Source organism: Bombus bifarius, unplaced genomic scaffold (assembly GCF_011952205.1).
Source record: "Bombus bifarius isolate JDL3187 unplaced genomic scaffold, Bbif_JDL3187 scf7180000008026, whole genome shotgun sequence".
NCBI lineage: Eukaryota > Metazoa > Arthropoda > Insecta > Hymenoptera > Apidae > Bombus > Bombus bifarius.
The window spans coordinates 1017027-1031835 of NW_022884399.1; the positions used below are offsets into that span (position 1 = coordinate 1017027).

A 14809-nucleotide genomic window follows, 5' to 3' on the forward strand; every position below is an offset into this window, starting at 1 on the left:
TTGTTTATTATTTTAGAATTTCTCTCTTTCATTCCCCGTAAATATTAATGAATTTGGACTCAACAATCGGTGCATATCATTTGCTCTTTGTTGTTGATAAGAATATATTATGCCTAATAACAGGCAACGTGCATGCGATAAATAATAATATCACATATCACACCTCTGTCAATAAACATCAAAATCATATTCCATCCATTCAGCGAAGTTTTTATTATTGAAGTTATATTTCTCAAAATATTAATTCTGATTTAAAAAGCAAGAATATATTCTCTCGTACAACTTAATTGAAAAATCACAATGAACATTCCAGAGAAAGCTACGAATTACGACATCAGCGCTTTCAAGCATGGATAGAATCGATTTTCAAGAGCGCATAATTATCCTTTTTTTGACGTACAATCATAAGATGCCTGTCAGGTGGTTCATTAGATTCAGCTTCACCAAATTAGTCTAGTTACTCGAATTTAAGTCGTTTGAATTCCAGTAACGTGGCTTCAAATAAATGTGTAACGAAAAATAAAGGTATTGGTTATACATTATGTATGTAAGATATTAATTATAATGTTAATTATAATTCTGAAGTTCAAAAGAAATCGACTTGGTTTAGGCAGTTAAATATCAAGAAGTACGAAACTCGGAATAACATAACAACTGCTATTCTCTTCAAATGAGGAAATAGTTGAAACCAGACAAACTTTCTTGAAGCTTGAAGTCAAGTGACTTGATGAAATAAAGATAAGACAATATGAAAGGATATTTCAAGTTAACCAAATTCATAAAGGGGTTTCGAGTTACTTGCATTAATTTGAACGAGGCTTAAGACAGAATTCAAATTTCATTTATCAAAGTGAAACAAAAGTTTATACATACAATCCAATCCGTGTTATAAGACACATTCTATGTATGAATATTTGCTATAATCTTTCTTTATAATTACAATAACACATAATTATTCAATTTAAATTCATGTTATCAAACCATACACCATTTTCTATGATTAGGTCACTAGAATATACAAATTTGAAAAATATTCTTGCACCTTCCAAAACTTTATGTTAGACTCTGTATGTTCTTATTTTTAATCGAGAACACCACTTCCGTGGAATATAAATACTTAATTCCTAATAAATTTTATTTTAGTATTTTTGGCATTTGTGGGTAAAAACGTATCATCCGTATTGTTGTGGTTTCTCAAAATTAGGAAACCTCCGAGGATTTTCTGAAAAAATTTGTAATGATCCTACTTTAGTTTCCCATGTTTTTAATTTTTTAAGTAAAATTATATTATGCAGACTGTTGCAGAATAAGGACTAAATATTTTTAATTTAACGAGAAAAGATAAATATGTCACAAAGCAAATGATAGAATTTCAGTTTTCTGGGATATTTCGGAATGATAAATAGGACATTTTAATTAAGAAAAAATATTTAATATAGTGTTATAAAACATACGTCTTGAGATACTTAACATTTTCATTCTTCTTATTCGACAGTCTACGTTTACTCGAGAATATAACCAAATTATATTTGCTATAACGCGATATAATCAGACGTTCTCCGAGTAAACTACAATTAACAAGAAATTCATGACAAGCGTTATGTACACCATGCAATTCGCCAGGAATGCATTCAGAGCATCGAATGCTTACTCAGATTAAACGGACTAACAAAAAGCCAGGAACGGACGCAGTATCGAAGGTGCAGAAGTAAAGAGCGACTCGGTCAGTTAACATTAATTTCGACCACGCTATTATGGATTTCTTGCGATGTGGAATCAACGCTGCTGTTTCATAAATGATTGCCGACCTGCTAAATGAATCGATGAACAAGCTATATACAGGTACAGGTTAATACGAATAAATACGGTTTTCAGTAAGGTAAATTATGCGTGAAACTTTACAAAGTACTTAACGTAAGAAGTATTTGCTTCATGAATTGTTATTAATGATTATCGAAACAATTATTTTCAACTATTTGGAATTGTTTAGTTTTGCAATGACATTTCAACTGTATAATTTACTGACAAATTACAATTTAGTCAATTAGTATTCAAAGAGAATGACGGAGAGAAATTCTAGAATGCTAATTCTATCCATGATATGCCTACGCATTTTAATCCAACGTTTTTCCAACTATGTTCGGAATATAATATATAGTTTTCTCTTTTATACCTCACGCTGTGTTTCTAACGCAGAAATAAGCTAAAGTTTTAGACTCAACCTGTTTTTACGTGCGACACCGTCCTGAAGAGGAACGACTTTGAAATTTTACCGAGTAAGTTCAAATAAAAACGTTACACGTGCATATACTATCATTTTATTTGTCTAATTCGTGCTTATATTTTCAGCCATACTTATATTTCTTTTATCCCAAAAATAGTGTATTTAAAACGAAAAAATTATGATAACATTTAAGTAATAAAACTTATATTTAATCATGTATTAAGGATGAAGAATTAGTAATTAGAAAATTAATTTTCAATAACTTTTCTTTTAGTCAAACAAAGAGCTTAATTTTTAGTTACATTACAAAAATAAATTATATTAATTACACACTAATTAATATAACATTTGATAATCTAGAAAAAATGAGAAGATATCTTTACTTTGAATCGATTAGTTCAAAGTTAAAAGTATAGCTTTATTGTAATTTTGTACAATGTGGCATAGATAGCGAAGATAAGTAAGAACATACAAGAAAAATGTATGCAACGAAGATTTATTATCAAATACTATTTTATATTTATATTCTTCTAAATATTCTCTAAATATATTGCACTTTTAAATATGTATTATTAGAAACCTAATAAAAACATAAGAAATATGCATTTTCAGGGAATCTCTGTATAATATGTAAACATGGAAGTTGGCATTTTGTAATTTGAAACTATTATGTTTGAATATAGTACCATCATAGCTATGTAAATATGTAAATGTAATGTAAAAAGTAGAACCAGTAAAACGTATAAGTACATGTAACACATATATAACATGTACAAGTGCACGGTAACGTGTATAACATGTATAAATACACGGCTACATGAATATGTATAAGTACGTCATATCATGTCTTACTTCATAGGACTCTCATGGGCTACAAGTGCAAAAGTATTTATACAAAAGTATTGATAAAAGAAATAACGGTTTATTATGCGTTAAAAAAGTTACTATATTATTATCTGAAATATTATGGGAACTAAATTGATCATTTTACATAACAAAATAATTAGTCATTTCTAAACAGGAAAAATTTGAAAAAAATAACCTGGAGGCAAATATTTTATACATCATACTGAGGAGTAGAAAAATTCTATCCGAGAGATCTCGCATTTCTCCAAATAACTGAAATTTTTAGCTAGTAAAGTTTGGTGGAACAATATACAGTGACGAGCAAAAGTGTAAATACACTCCGCTGATTTTATGTAAAAGGCGATATCACGACTAATTTTTCAAGTGATCGGTAAAGATTAGGTAACAGTAACTACAAGCTACGTCTGATTAACGAAATGTATTAGTTCATTTTCATTAACATTAATAATGTACAGAATATTTTATAATAATTGTATTTTGAAACAATGTTTACAGTTTTGCACGTTTCGTCAGAAACGTTTATGATAACATGTAAATGTCAGGGAAAGGAAACTGTCAATAAGCACTGATTGTCCACTGTTTCGCTGTCAACTGTTCCACACCATTGTTAGATTACTTTTCAGTTTGATATGCTTAATCCAAGATGAAGCCACTTAGTGAAGATAAAAAGAACAGTATTATTTGTTTGTGTGATAAAGGTTTGTCGTTGCGGCAAATTGCAGAGAAATGTGGTGTCAGTCATACGATAATTGCAAGAATAAAAAAAAAGTATGTTAGTGCACCAATTTCTTCACAAAATAGTAGACCGCGACTTATTTCGGATAGAGCAGCACGCGAAATTGCACACTGTATTCGGTCGGATAGTTACAGAACACCAAAAATTGCTGCTCAGGAAATCGAAATAAGTGCTAGCGATCGGACCATTCGTCGCTCTTTAAAGAGAATTGGTTTACGAGCGAAGGAAAAAGAAAGTAAACCAGCTGTTTCAAACAAAAATATTAAATTACGAAAACAATTTGTTGACACCTACAAAGAATGGACGACTGAAGATTGGAAAAGAGTTATATGGAGTGACGAAACAAAAATTAACAGATTCGAATCCGACAGAAGGTCTTGGTATCGGACTTCATCCGAGAATAATGATCAACCAGGTGGTATAAAACAAACTATGGAGTTTGGAGGTGGCTCAATTATGTGTTAAGGTTGCACTACTCGCAGAGGTCCCTTAGTTCGAATCGAAGTTATAATGCGAAAAGAGCATTATTTGACCATTCTACAAAGTAATTTACCTTTTGTAGTTAATTCTATTGGATATAATGAACGCGAAGTAGTATTTTAACAAGACGGGGATCCTAAGAATACTGCAAAAATAGTTCAAACCTGGCTAGAAAATCAAAATTTTTCTGTGATGAAGTGGCTAGCACAAAGACCGGATATGAATCCGATCAAAAATTTGTCGTCCATTTTGAAAAGAAGGCTGGCAAAATATAATAATCCACCTTCAAGTGTTCATGAATTATGGGAAAGAACACAATAGGAATGGTACAATATTGAACCACAAATAATTAAAAATTTAATTGACAGTATGCCTCGTAGATTAAAAGCATTAAAAAAAAGTAAAGGAAAGTGGACGAAATACTAGGTTGAAACCTTAATTCGATGAGTATAATTAAAGTGCAAAACTGTAAACATGGTTTGAGATGTCCATTTTTGTAAAATGTTCTGTACATTATTAATGTTAATGAAAATGAACTATTACATTTCGTTAATCAGACGCAGCTTGTAGTTACTGTTACCTAATCATTACCGATCACTTGAAAAATTAGTCGTATTATCGCCTTTTACATAAAATCAGCGGAGTGTGTTTATACTTTGCTCGTCACTGTATATATACTTACAAGACATGGACGCAATGATTTAAAACCAGCAATAAGAAGACTTTTTGCGCAAAATTTATTCGAAAACATAGAATGAAATATTACAATAGTTTATAGAAGTTTTATATAGTTTTATTGAGGTTAAAGAATTTCTGACAATAAATATACCTACATATACATTTGATTTATCTGTTAGCTCTAAAATTACATAAAACGAACAGTCTACATCGAAGGTATGGTTAACAAAGTGTTTAAATGTATAAAAATTTAAGAATCCATCAATCAGTACGCATTAATGAATTAAATAAAATATTCGTAAATTAATGAATTAATAAAATATTTGACAATTATTTAATATTTGATATATATTGTTATTAATATTTATGGACTTTAAAAGTCATATAAAGATTGATCATTTTCAAAGTTCATTGTCACAAACAACTGTAGTAGTAATAGCTCTTTTCATGTTTCTGTAGTATTTTTTTTCATTAAAAACATCCTGTGTATGAATACCACCATATAACATGTAATATTCCACCGCAATATATAACTAAAGCGAAACGTAGAAAAAAGTTATGTATGTATATGTATAATTGCACTTAAAAACAGAAAAAGAAGAAGTCAGATTCGCTTTTTATACGAGTCTACTGTGACTTCTAAAAAGAAAAACATAGTCTAAACGTAAAATGTACGAGACTGCAGTTTGGATATACGGTATTGGACGGAAGTATTCGTACACCTTTTAAAACAGAATAGCTTTTTTAAGATTAACCCAAACAACTGGAGTTTTCTTCTTCGAGATCCTACCAATTGGCATAAGTGAGACGCGCTTTTAAATTTTAGGCCGAAAGTCGTGGAAAACTGCAATTTTTACAGCTTTTAAACATTGCGTTAGTAACTCATAGCAACTTTAACCGGTTTCGATGAAATTTTTAGTGTGTATTTTTTTTACGTGTCATCTAGTAAACTAATCCTTCTAACTTCTAAAAAAGTCCAATTTCAAAAAAGTTATTGTGTTTTAAAAGGTGTACGAATGCTTTTGTCCGATACTGTAGTGAAAACCATTTGGCCGCTGATGCTACAAAAGCTTCGAGTTTAGTATTTAATTGATTAAAACCATTCGGTTGTAGCAAAGAGAAGTTTATAGGGTTGTATTATTGGGAAACGTAGTTGAACATTCTCTTACTCCGCAAAGGTTTTGCAACTTTGAAGCACATGAAGTATTTCATTTCAATGCATCGTTAACGTTCTAAAATTTTACTATTTGAATACAATTTAATGAAATATCTTGATGTGTGTACACAGGAAAAGTACTTTCTAATAGTATTAATTCACTATGTTATTATGATAAAACAATTTAAAATATACCTCGCAATGGTGTTCAATTAGTCTTATAAAAAATTTCCTTATGATGATTTTAATGAGCATTTGATTTTGTTACAGTGAGAATTGTGGAAGGATTTATTTTCAATATCACTAAAATAAATCGATTGCAAATGGGTGCATATCTGTGCATCGCTTCAAATGGTATACCACCTACAGTCAGTAAAAGAATAATGCTTACAGTACAGTGTGAGTATCTTCTCTTATAGCATTCTGTATACGATTTTATAACTTTATGCATACAGTATTACATGTTCTTTACAGTAAAACAAATTTAATTTATACTTGCAGTTAGTCCAATGATTTCAATTCAAAATCAATTGGTTGGAGCACAAGAGGGACAAAGGATGACTTTAGAGTGTAATTCGGAAGCTTTCCCAAAGTCGATCAATTATTGGACAAAGGAAAACAACGAAATTATAAAAAATGGTATTTGGACTTAAATATTATAGAATTGCAGTTCGAATGTATTTAGTTATATTAAACTTTTTTACACATTTACGTAGACAAATATAAAAATTATAATAATACTTCATCAATATCGATTAAATGGATTCGTTAGTATTGATTATATCTTTTCAATTTTCCGAATTACTCCAAGCAAAATAAACGCACATAAGTAAATATAAATTTATATGAATTCAGTGAAGTTAATAGCTTTTTGTGATTCAGTAACCAAAAGAATGAACATTCCAAAATTTATATAAAGCTCACCAGATGCTATATTTGTATACGTTTGTATGGAGCATAATAACTTGTTACATTTAGATAAAATGAATCGCACTCTTCTTATTGACATTTCATCCTAGCTGAACTAATATTTCATACAATATCTCTGTGCAACGTCCATTTGTCATCTCTGGTTATAACACGCAAGTAAAGTAAAGTAAACCAATAATGTTACTGTCAATCATGTTTCTTATTTTTAATTCATGTAATACACAGATATCTATCCTTAAAACTACCTTACGCGTATACAGGGTGCCCCAGTTTTTTTTTTTTTTTTTAATTCTATCAATATATTTTATAGATATAAATAAAAGAATGATATATAGACATAGGTCATTTCTAATTTTACTAGAAAATTGTAAGAAATATTTAAATTGATCATTATAGATTGACAATAAAGATAATCACTATTACACCCTATAACAATTTTTCATCATTCCTAACAATACATTTTGATAAAATACGGTTTGATTTATAATTCATCATATCAATCATATTGATGCTTATTCTATACACGCTGTGGTCTATACATATCCTATTCCATATACTTTTCTGTTGAAGACCAAAATATTGTTTCTTACGTTATAACATATCTTTGTTACAACTTTGTAATAGGACATCAAACAGCCTGTTCCGAGATTGAAACACCCTATATACATTTATTATTCATATCGGATAAATAATGCTTGTCTTAACTCTGAAGATCATTTAGATGACGTTCTTTTGAAATATTATCTTAAAAAGAATGAGTGCCAATGAAAAATTTTAATGGAAATAAATTGAATTTTATTAAATATTTTATGAAAGTCAGCATTTTCATGTTATATGTTTACATTCCTATTAATTTCGTTTAGTATGTTGAATATAATTTCAAATTGTTATAAAAACAATATTGATAAATAAATGTCGAAAATAAATATAATTTGATTAACGATTTGTAGGTCCCAAATCTTCATATCTGTTAAATCAGACTTTTTTAACAGATTTAATTCCTTGAAGTTAGTATATACATTCCTTTTGCGCCTCGTACAGTTTTAACCCTATCTCTAAAGGCTCGAATGCTTTAAAATGTTAAAGACTGTAATGATTACTATTATACATGTTCCAATTCATTATTCGAGGCATACATAACGCTACTAGCATGGACAATTGACGTTTCAACATACTGATATTATTGTATCAAGTCGGCTTTATAACAATCACTGAATTCTGCTAGTTCTATTCAGTGCAGAAAGAATTACTTCCACGTCTGCCCCATTAACTAGATCTCTATGAACTATCTTCCACTTCTTCCTGTATGGTGTCTTCAATGTAGTTCACTATCGTCATCCATGTCCTTTTTTATTGTCGCATATTTAACTTTCGTCCAAGCATACAACGCTTGTAACAATAATAACAACAATATACATGTGTATAACAGCAATCCTTCACATTTAATTACTTGCGCAATAGTATCATTGTTCATTAACAAAAAGTTTTGTAGAAGACTAAATTGTTTATATGCGAAACGTAATTTCTAATTCCTATTCAGATCATGAAACGTTCGAATAACAGAGTCAGATAATAGAAAATTCGGATAATCAAGATTCTACTGTACTATTTATATAATTTTCAGTTTTCAACTGTCAAATGATTCGATTCCAAGCTTCATGATATTTATTGGAGAGGAAATGGTGCCTTAAATCGGAGTGAACGTATACGACATTATTAATTTAAAATAACAGGGATAACGAAACGAAGGGATGCTTTCGCGTTTACGTGCTTGTATTCCTGGACTGCTAATTCACTGAAGAGCGATTGAACCGTACTGACTAGTTAATGTTGTTTTATTAACGAGTGTACGCACAGTACACGACACATATGTACCGTACATTACTGGGACAGTCTAACAACGTCGCAGTTGGATACGGGGAAATGCATGGATCCATAATTACGTCGAATAATGAGAGTCCGGTACTAAACTTTTCACGTGTGAGGATTATTTACATAATGTTTTATTGTTTTATATAGATATATGTGTGTGCACACTACTTGCATACTATTTTACGCAACCTGTTAAACTACCGATTCGAAAATTCGGAATATTTATATTCTTTTATCGTTATTTCATATATATTTTTATTTGCATGCGAAATCAAATTCTTGATGGTCAACGATATTTTAATCTTGTTAGAGAAATTTGTACTTGTTTCACTAACAGTATATCTAAACAATTCCAAAATTTTTTATGAAATTATACATTAGCAACACTGTCTATAATATGATATAAATATTAATCTTTGATACCGTTTTGTTTCAGCAATGTACAAAAGCCAAAATTATACATTAATATCATAGTAAATTTGTTCTATCAAAACATTTGAATAATTAAGTTTGTTTAATAGATTATTTTAAACCTATGAAAAAGATAACTTATATAATTTTGATAAAAGCACAAGATTATTTATCTGAATTTGATTTCATATGTATGAAACTATAAAAGAATTAAAATAAATACAAATTTTCATGATTTCACAGAAGCGTTCTACGTTAAATTAATATAAACATAAATTAAAAAATAATTTATTTTACTTTTACTCCAATATACGAGCACAATATTATTACACATATTTAATTTCCGTACATTCATAAAATTTTAAAGAGGGACATTTAGGTGTATTTATAAGATAAACGGCCAAAGAATATCTGTCATAAATGAATTTCTCATATTTTGTATGTTTGATACTACTAAGTCAGTCAGTCAATCCAATTTTTAATATCTTAATTAATACGTTAATCACTTTACTACTTTATAATTTACTGCTTCAATATTGAACTTGTCAAAATTTATTATAAAAGATTAGCTTACATAACAGAGATGTTAGTGTTTCGCTATTTATATCTGTATTGTGATAGTAAATGTTTGAACGCATTGACGTTGTTTGCGCTAACATAGCGACAGGAAAAAACAACGTTCAACATGGACCATCCTAGTGCTGCTGTCGCCGTCGAGTACATATGAGTGCATGTTCGCGTAATTATTTCAGATAATGAGACACGATATTTGTATGGTAATTATTCGGAATAATGCATCCTCGGATCTGTTAATGCGTCTAATTGCTTTAGACTCAGTAATGCAGATACAGTAAGAAAGCCAACAATACAGACGCTATGATCCTTATGTACAGGGTTGCTAATTACGCAACTAATTAGGTTAATTTTAGATGTTGTTTGCACAAAATCTCACAACGAAAGGTGCTTTACCATTAAGGATCAATGGTGTAGGTAGAATCGGTACTAATTTTATGCGTTAGATTCGATGGGTATTGGTACTTACATAGGTACATCTTTCATTTGTAACGCTTATTTTATTCATTATCCTAGTATTGTTCATAACCACTATTTAAATCAAATATATTATATTTACATTATATTAGTACTAATTAATTAATAGAAACAGGTTAAACATCAAGTAATACAAAATGTTACAGATTTGTTATTATTATCTTAAATATAACGTGTATCACTTTATCATTATTACACTGTTATTCTCATTTTGCTATTAAATATTACAAGAAATCGTAAAAATTATTTACAGTATAAACAATATGAATCTATTTAATCCGAAAATACCTATCATCTAGTAGTAAGAGCATGCATAGGTATTGTTTGATATAGCTAAATATTCGGTGTTATGAATTACGCGGTATGGCGTGGTGATAATTGCATTATAGCACCATATAAGCCTAACTGGTTTCATCTCTACTAGTTACATTGGGTGGAATAGAGAAACTGAAAATTACAAATAGGTTATCACGACACGTTACGTTATGTTCTATTCTGAATGTTAGTTCCGCGATGCCCTGCAGTCTCCCAATATAACAGCTACGAGCTACGACATGCTTTACGATTTAACGTCCATCTGATATTCAGCTTCATTAATCTGGATTCAATACAGTGAAGCTGTTCAAGCAGATATTAAATATACTCTCTTATTTTTATATTTCATTATTAGGTAAAATAAATAAATGGATATAATTGCTCTAATAGTAATAACTATCATCGTAATTCTCCCTTACAACCTTTCTTCATTTTTCATTTTTATAATAGACGACGAATAAAATTCGGGGAAAATAGACAGATAACATCTATAGTAACACTTGTTTAATAGTCCTCACTTGATCCTGGATCTGCGAGAATCCAGATCTTACGAAAATGAGGCGAATTAGGTATTGCAAGAATTTCCTGCCGTTATTTATCTCGTATTTGCTCGCTGCTTGTCTCTTATTGTCAGTGTGTTGGAACGAAAACGAGAAACAACGGGAAAAAACAGAAACGGAAGAAAATATCATTTGAGCAATAGTCAGCTTTGCATTACCACTTTTACGGAAATGGTTCAGAATTTCAAATTCAAATTTCAAATTTAATAAATTTTATACAAAAACACAAGACTATTATTTGAAAATATTCTCAAATAGGAAATAACACATATATATTTGTAACTGGTAACAAATAAAGATATTTCAAATACTAGTTTTGTAAAGTATAAATATTCTATTTCTCTTATTTAAAAAAATGTTGAATCTGTACATACATAATTCATCAGCCATGAATTAAGATATAGTGTATGTATATTAATGAGTAGACAAATAAAAAGTTCAATAACTGGATGGAACAAAGTTTAAAAATCCCTGTTGTTTCTACATTTTACATCTCTTTCTATTAGAATTCTAAACTTTAGACGTATATATCTATGAAAATGTTTACTTTGTTCCTTTTCTGTTGGTTGTTGTTATGTTAACAATGTGTTAAAAGTTTTATTATTCTTAATTTATCTATGTCCAACTTTAAGTACACCACAATAATTCTCGTATATTAAACAAGACAGGTTGCTCTAAAAATAAATACGCATAATTTGGTTAACAGAATTATTTCAGAGGTATATTAACACAATTCTTTGGACAAGAAATAAAATTTATAATACACATAACTGTACCTGCGACAATTTACAATTAAAATACCATTTAAAACACACTATCGCGAAAACCTCCTTTTTTTCTTTTCTTTTTCTTTTTGGTTGCATTAAACAGGAATCAGAAAACGCAGAAAATGTATTCAATTGTCACTGAAAGTAACATAGATATTTAACCATTGATAGATTATGTTTTCCGGGCGTTTTGATACATGATATATATGTCCGCTGCCTCGAGTTCGATCACATACGCAAATTTTAGTCGATGATGAATTGATTTCATAATGAATTACATACAAATTTTAATGTAAAAATATAACAAAGAAAATGAATTTTATACAAATTTAAGTGACGGTATCCTCAGACAAGTCAAAATTTGACTATCTAAATTTCTTTTGTTTATGTGGTGTTAACATTCGATCGCTAAGAATTATATGGTGCAGTTTAATGACTCGATAATGTTTTGCTGAACAATAACATATTTGGAATGAGAACGATGCTGGAAAAATGTCGCATTTAAAAACATACGACCATATATAAAAATTCTGCAGCTACAATTTACGTGTAACGAAATGAGAAAGAAAATTTTTCGGTTGAATCGTCGTTTATATTTGATACGAACGTTCAATACTTAAAGAGGAGAAATGAATTGATGGTAAAAAATCTGATAATATTTATTTCATATCAAATTCGATCATTTCAATTACATATATACATATGTATGTAGTTGTACGTTGCACAATGATTAAGAAATGTTGAAAGTGAATCTAATGGTATATTTATACATGTATATATAATATAATTTCTATTGGAATTCTGGCCGTAGCTCTACTCTCAGATCTAATAATGTACACGTACAAACCATTATTCGCAAGTTAGAAATGTGAAATATGTGTGGTCCTACCCATTACAAACTCCTATAAATTTTAGAAGTAACACGTGCCATACGTGTATTATTTATTATTTGTATGAAATTTATCATTTCCTGGAATCTGAAGAAATATTATTTGTATACAGAAAAATTTTACTTTTAGGCATTTGTGACTAAACCCTGTCTTTATATAAAACATTGGGTTGTAACATAAATAAATGCGATCAAATAAAGAAACATATCGAGTTTAACCGAACTTATTTATTTTTCAATCCAATAGAAATTTATGTGATATAATATGTAATCAAGAATGAAAGAGAGGCGAATATAAAACACGAAGAAATAAACTAAAGAAGAAAAAGTAGATAGAAATCAATATGATTTAGAAAAATACGATTTTCATTCTTGAATTTTACCACTTCCCGTTAACTGGATGTTCCCCGCGCAACGATGCAATCTTAGATTATTGGATAGCAACGAATACATATCACGCGGACAAAACTAAAATACGGATGGTGCTGAAGTAACCTCTGTATGAGAGTAGCGTGCCCCGGGCTACTTACCAATGCCATTACTATCCTTTCACCCCTCTCTCTGGCATTGCGCTATTCTAACTCATCCGTTCTTTCCGCATCACGATGACTCGCACCCTTCTCGACTATCTCAAACCAGACGTTTTCTGGACCTAGCTTCGCTGAACCGTGTATACAACTTTAATGACTCGTGATTGTCATGACTTCTGCTCTTTGCGCCGCTCTTTTCGCTCGTAACGTGCGGTTTACCGAGGGAAAACGATGTCTGCTATGTTATTAATTCCTGAGCGAAAGTTTCAGCTAACGAACCTCTCTCGTAAAAGTACCTTCCAATTTCTCGGCTTTCTTCTATGCTATGTAATTGTCTTATATCCTTTAGGTATCGAAGGACTAGAAATTTTAATTTAAATGTGCATACCTTGTCCATCGTATTTAAGGTATTTGTCGCTCCCCTATTTCCCGATGGTTAACCTTCTTCTCAAGATATTTGATATGAAGAAGGTGTTTTAGGTCTTTACAAATCGGTATTTTCAATATTTCAATTTTCAGTATTTAATACGCAGTTGGAAATATGAAAACGTTACCACATTATCTTTTTTGCTACAAATTTTTGTTCACTTTTAATTTTATTTCTGTACAATAAAAATCCTGATCCCATATTCATTTAATTGATTACTCATCATAAATATTATAATTTTATCCATTGAACTTACCGTTATTCTTTCAGGATAATGGTATAGGTAGTTAGACAGATCCGATAAATTTAATAACTGAAATGACTACTCCAGAAATAATCTACAGTATTAATATGATTTTAAAAATTTATAGGATGTTAAAAAGTTGTTAAAATATTAATTAAAATCCCGTATCGATAATTAGCATGTTGAGTACATTACTAATAAACGAAGACACGATAAGAACGGAAATATTGGTATCTATAACTTTCCGAGTAAAAGTAATTTTATATCCGAAAATCCATTGGACGTCTAGCGTGGTAATGCTCGGCAACGCAGTTCAACGTCGTTAAACTTTTTCATCTGCTTTCCAAACTCAAAGCCGGCGAAAGTTTTTCTTCCGTTTGCAACGGTCGATAGAGCCACTACATAAATGCATTCTACCTTTCCACCGTCGTTTTCTTCTTCTCTTTTCCTTCTTCTCATCCTGTATCTCTCAGTAAGTTTCCCTCTAGCTAAGAAAATACTTCTCTGCTTTACCGCAGATCATTACACTCTATACCTAGATTTCACTCTCATCTGATTCTCGCACGATCTCAAATTGTTAATTACAAAATCCTTTCTCTCTGACTCGATATTCCTCATGCAACATTTCACTGTATATTACAGCAGAAATTTCATTCTCCCTTCAAAATATTTT

At 30.1% G+C, this 14809-nt stretch overlaps 1 protein-coding gene across 1 annotated transcript in view; it reads left to right on the forward strand.

Annotated features, from left to right (window-relative positions):
• LOC117207288 (neurotrimin-like) overlaps window positions 1-14809 on the forward strand; it is a 259977-nt gene that overhangs the window by 226521 nt on the left and 18647 nt on the right. The window contains exons 5-6 of the mRNA XM_033447337.1: window positions 6412-6540; window positions 6643-6780. Coding sequence (XP_033303228.1) covers window positions 6412-6540; window positions 6643-6780 — 267 coding nt within the window. The remainder of the gene's footprint in view (window positions 1-6411; window positions 6541-6642; window positions 6781-14809) is intronic.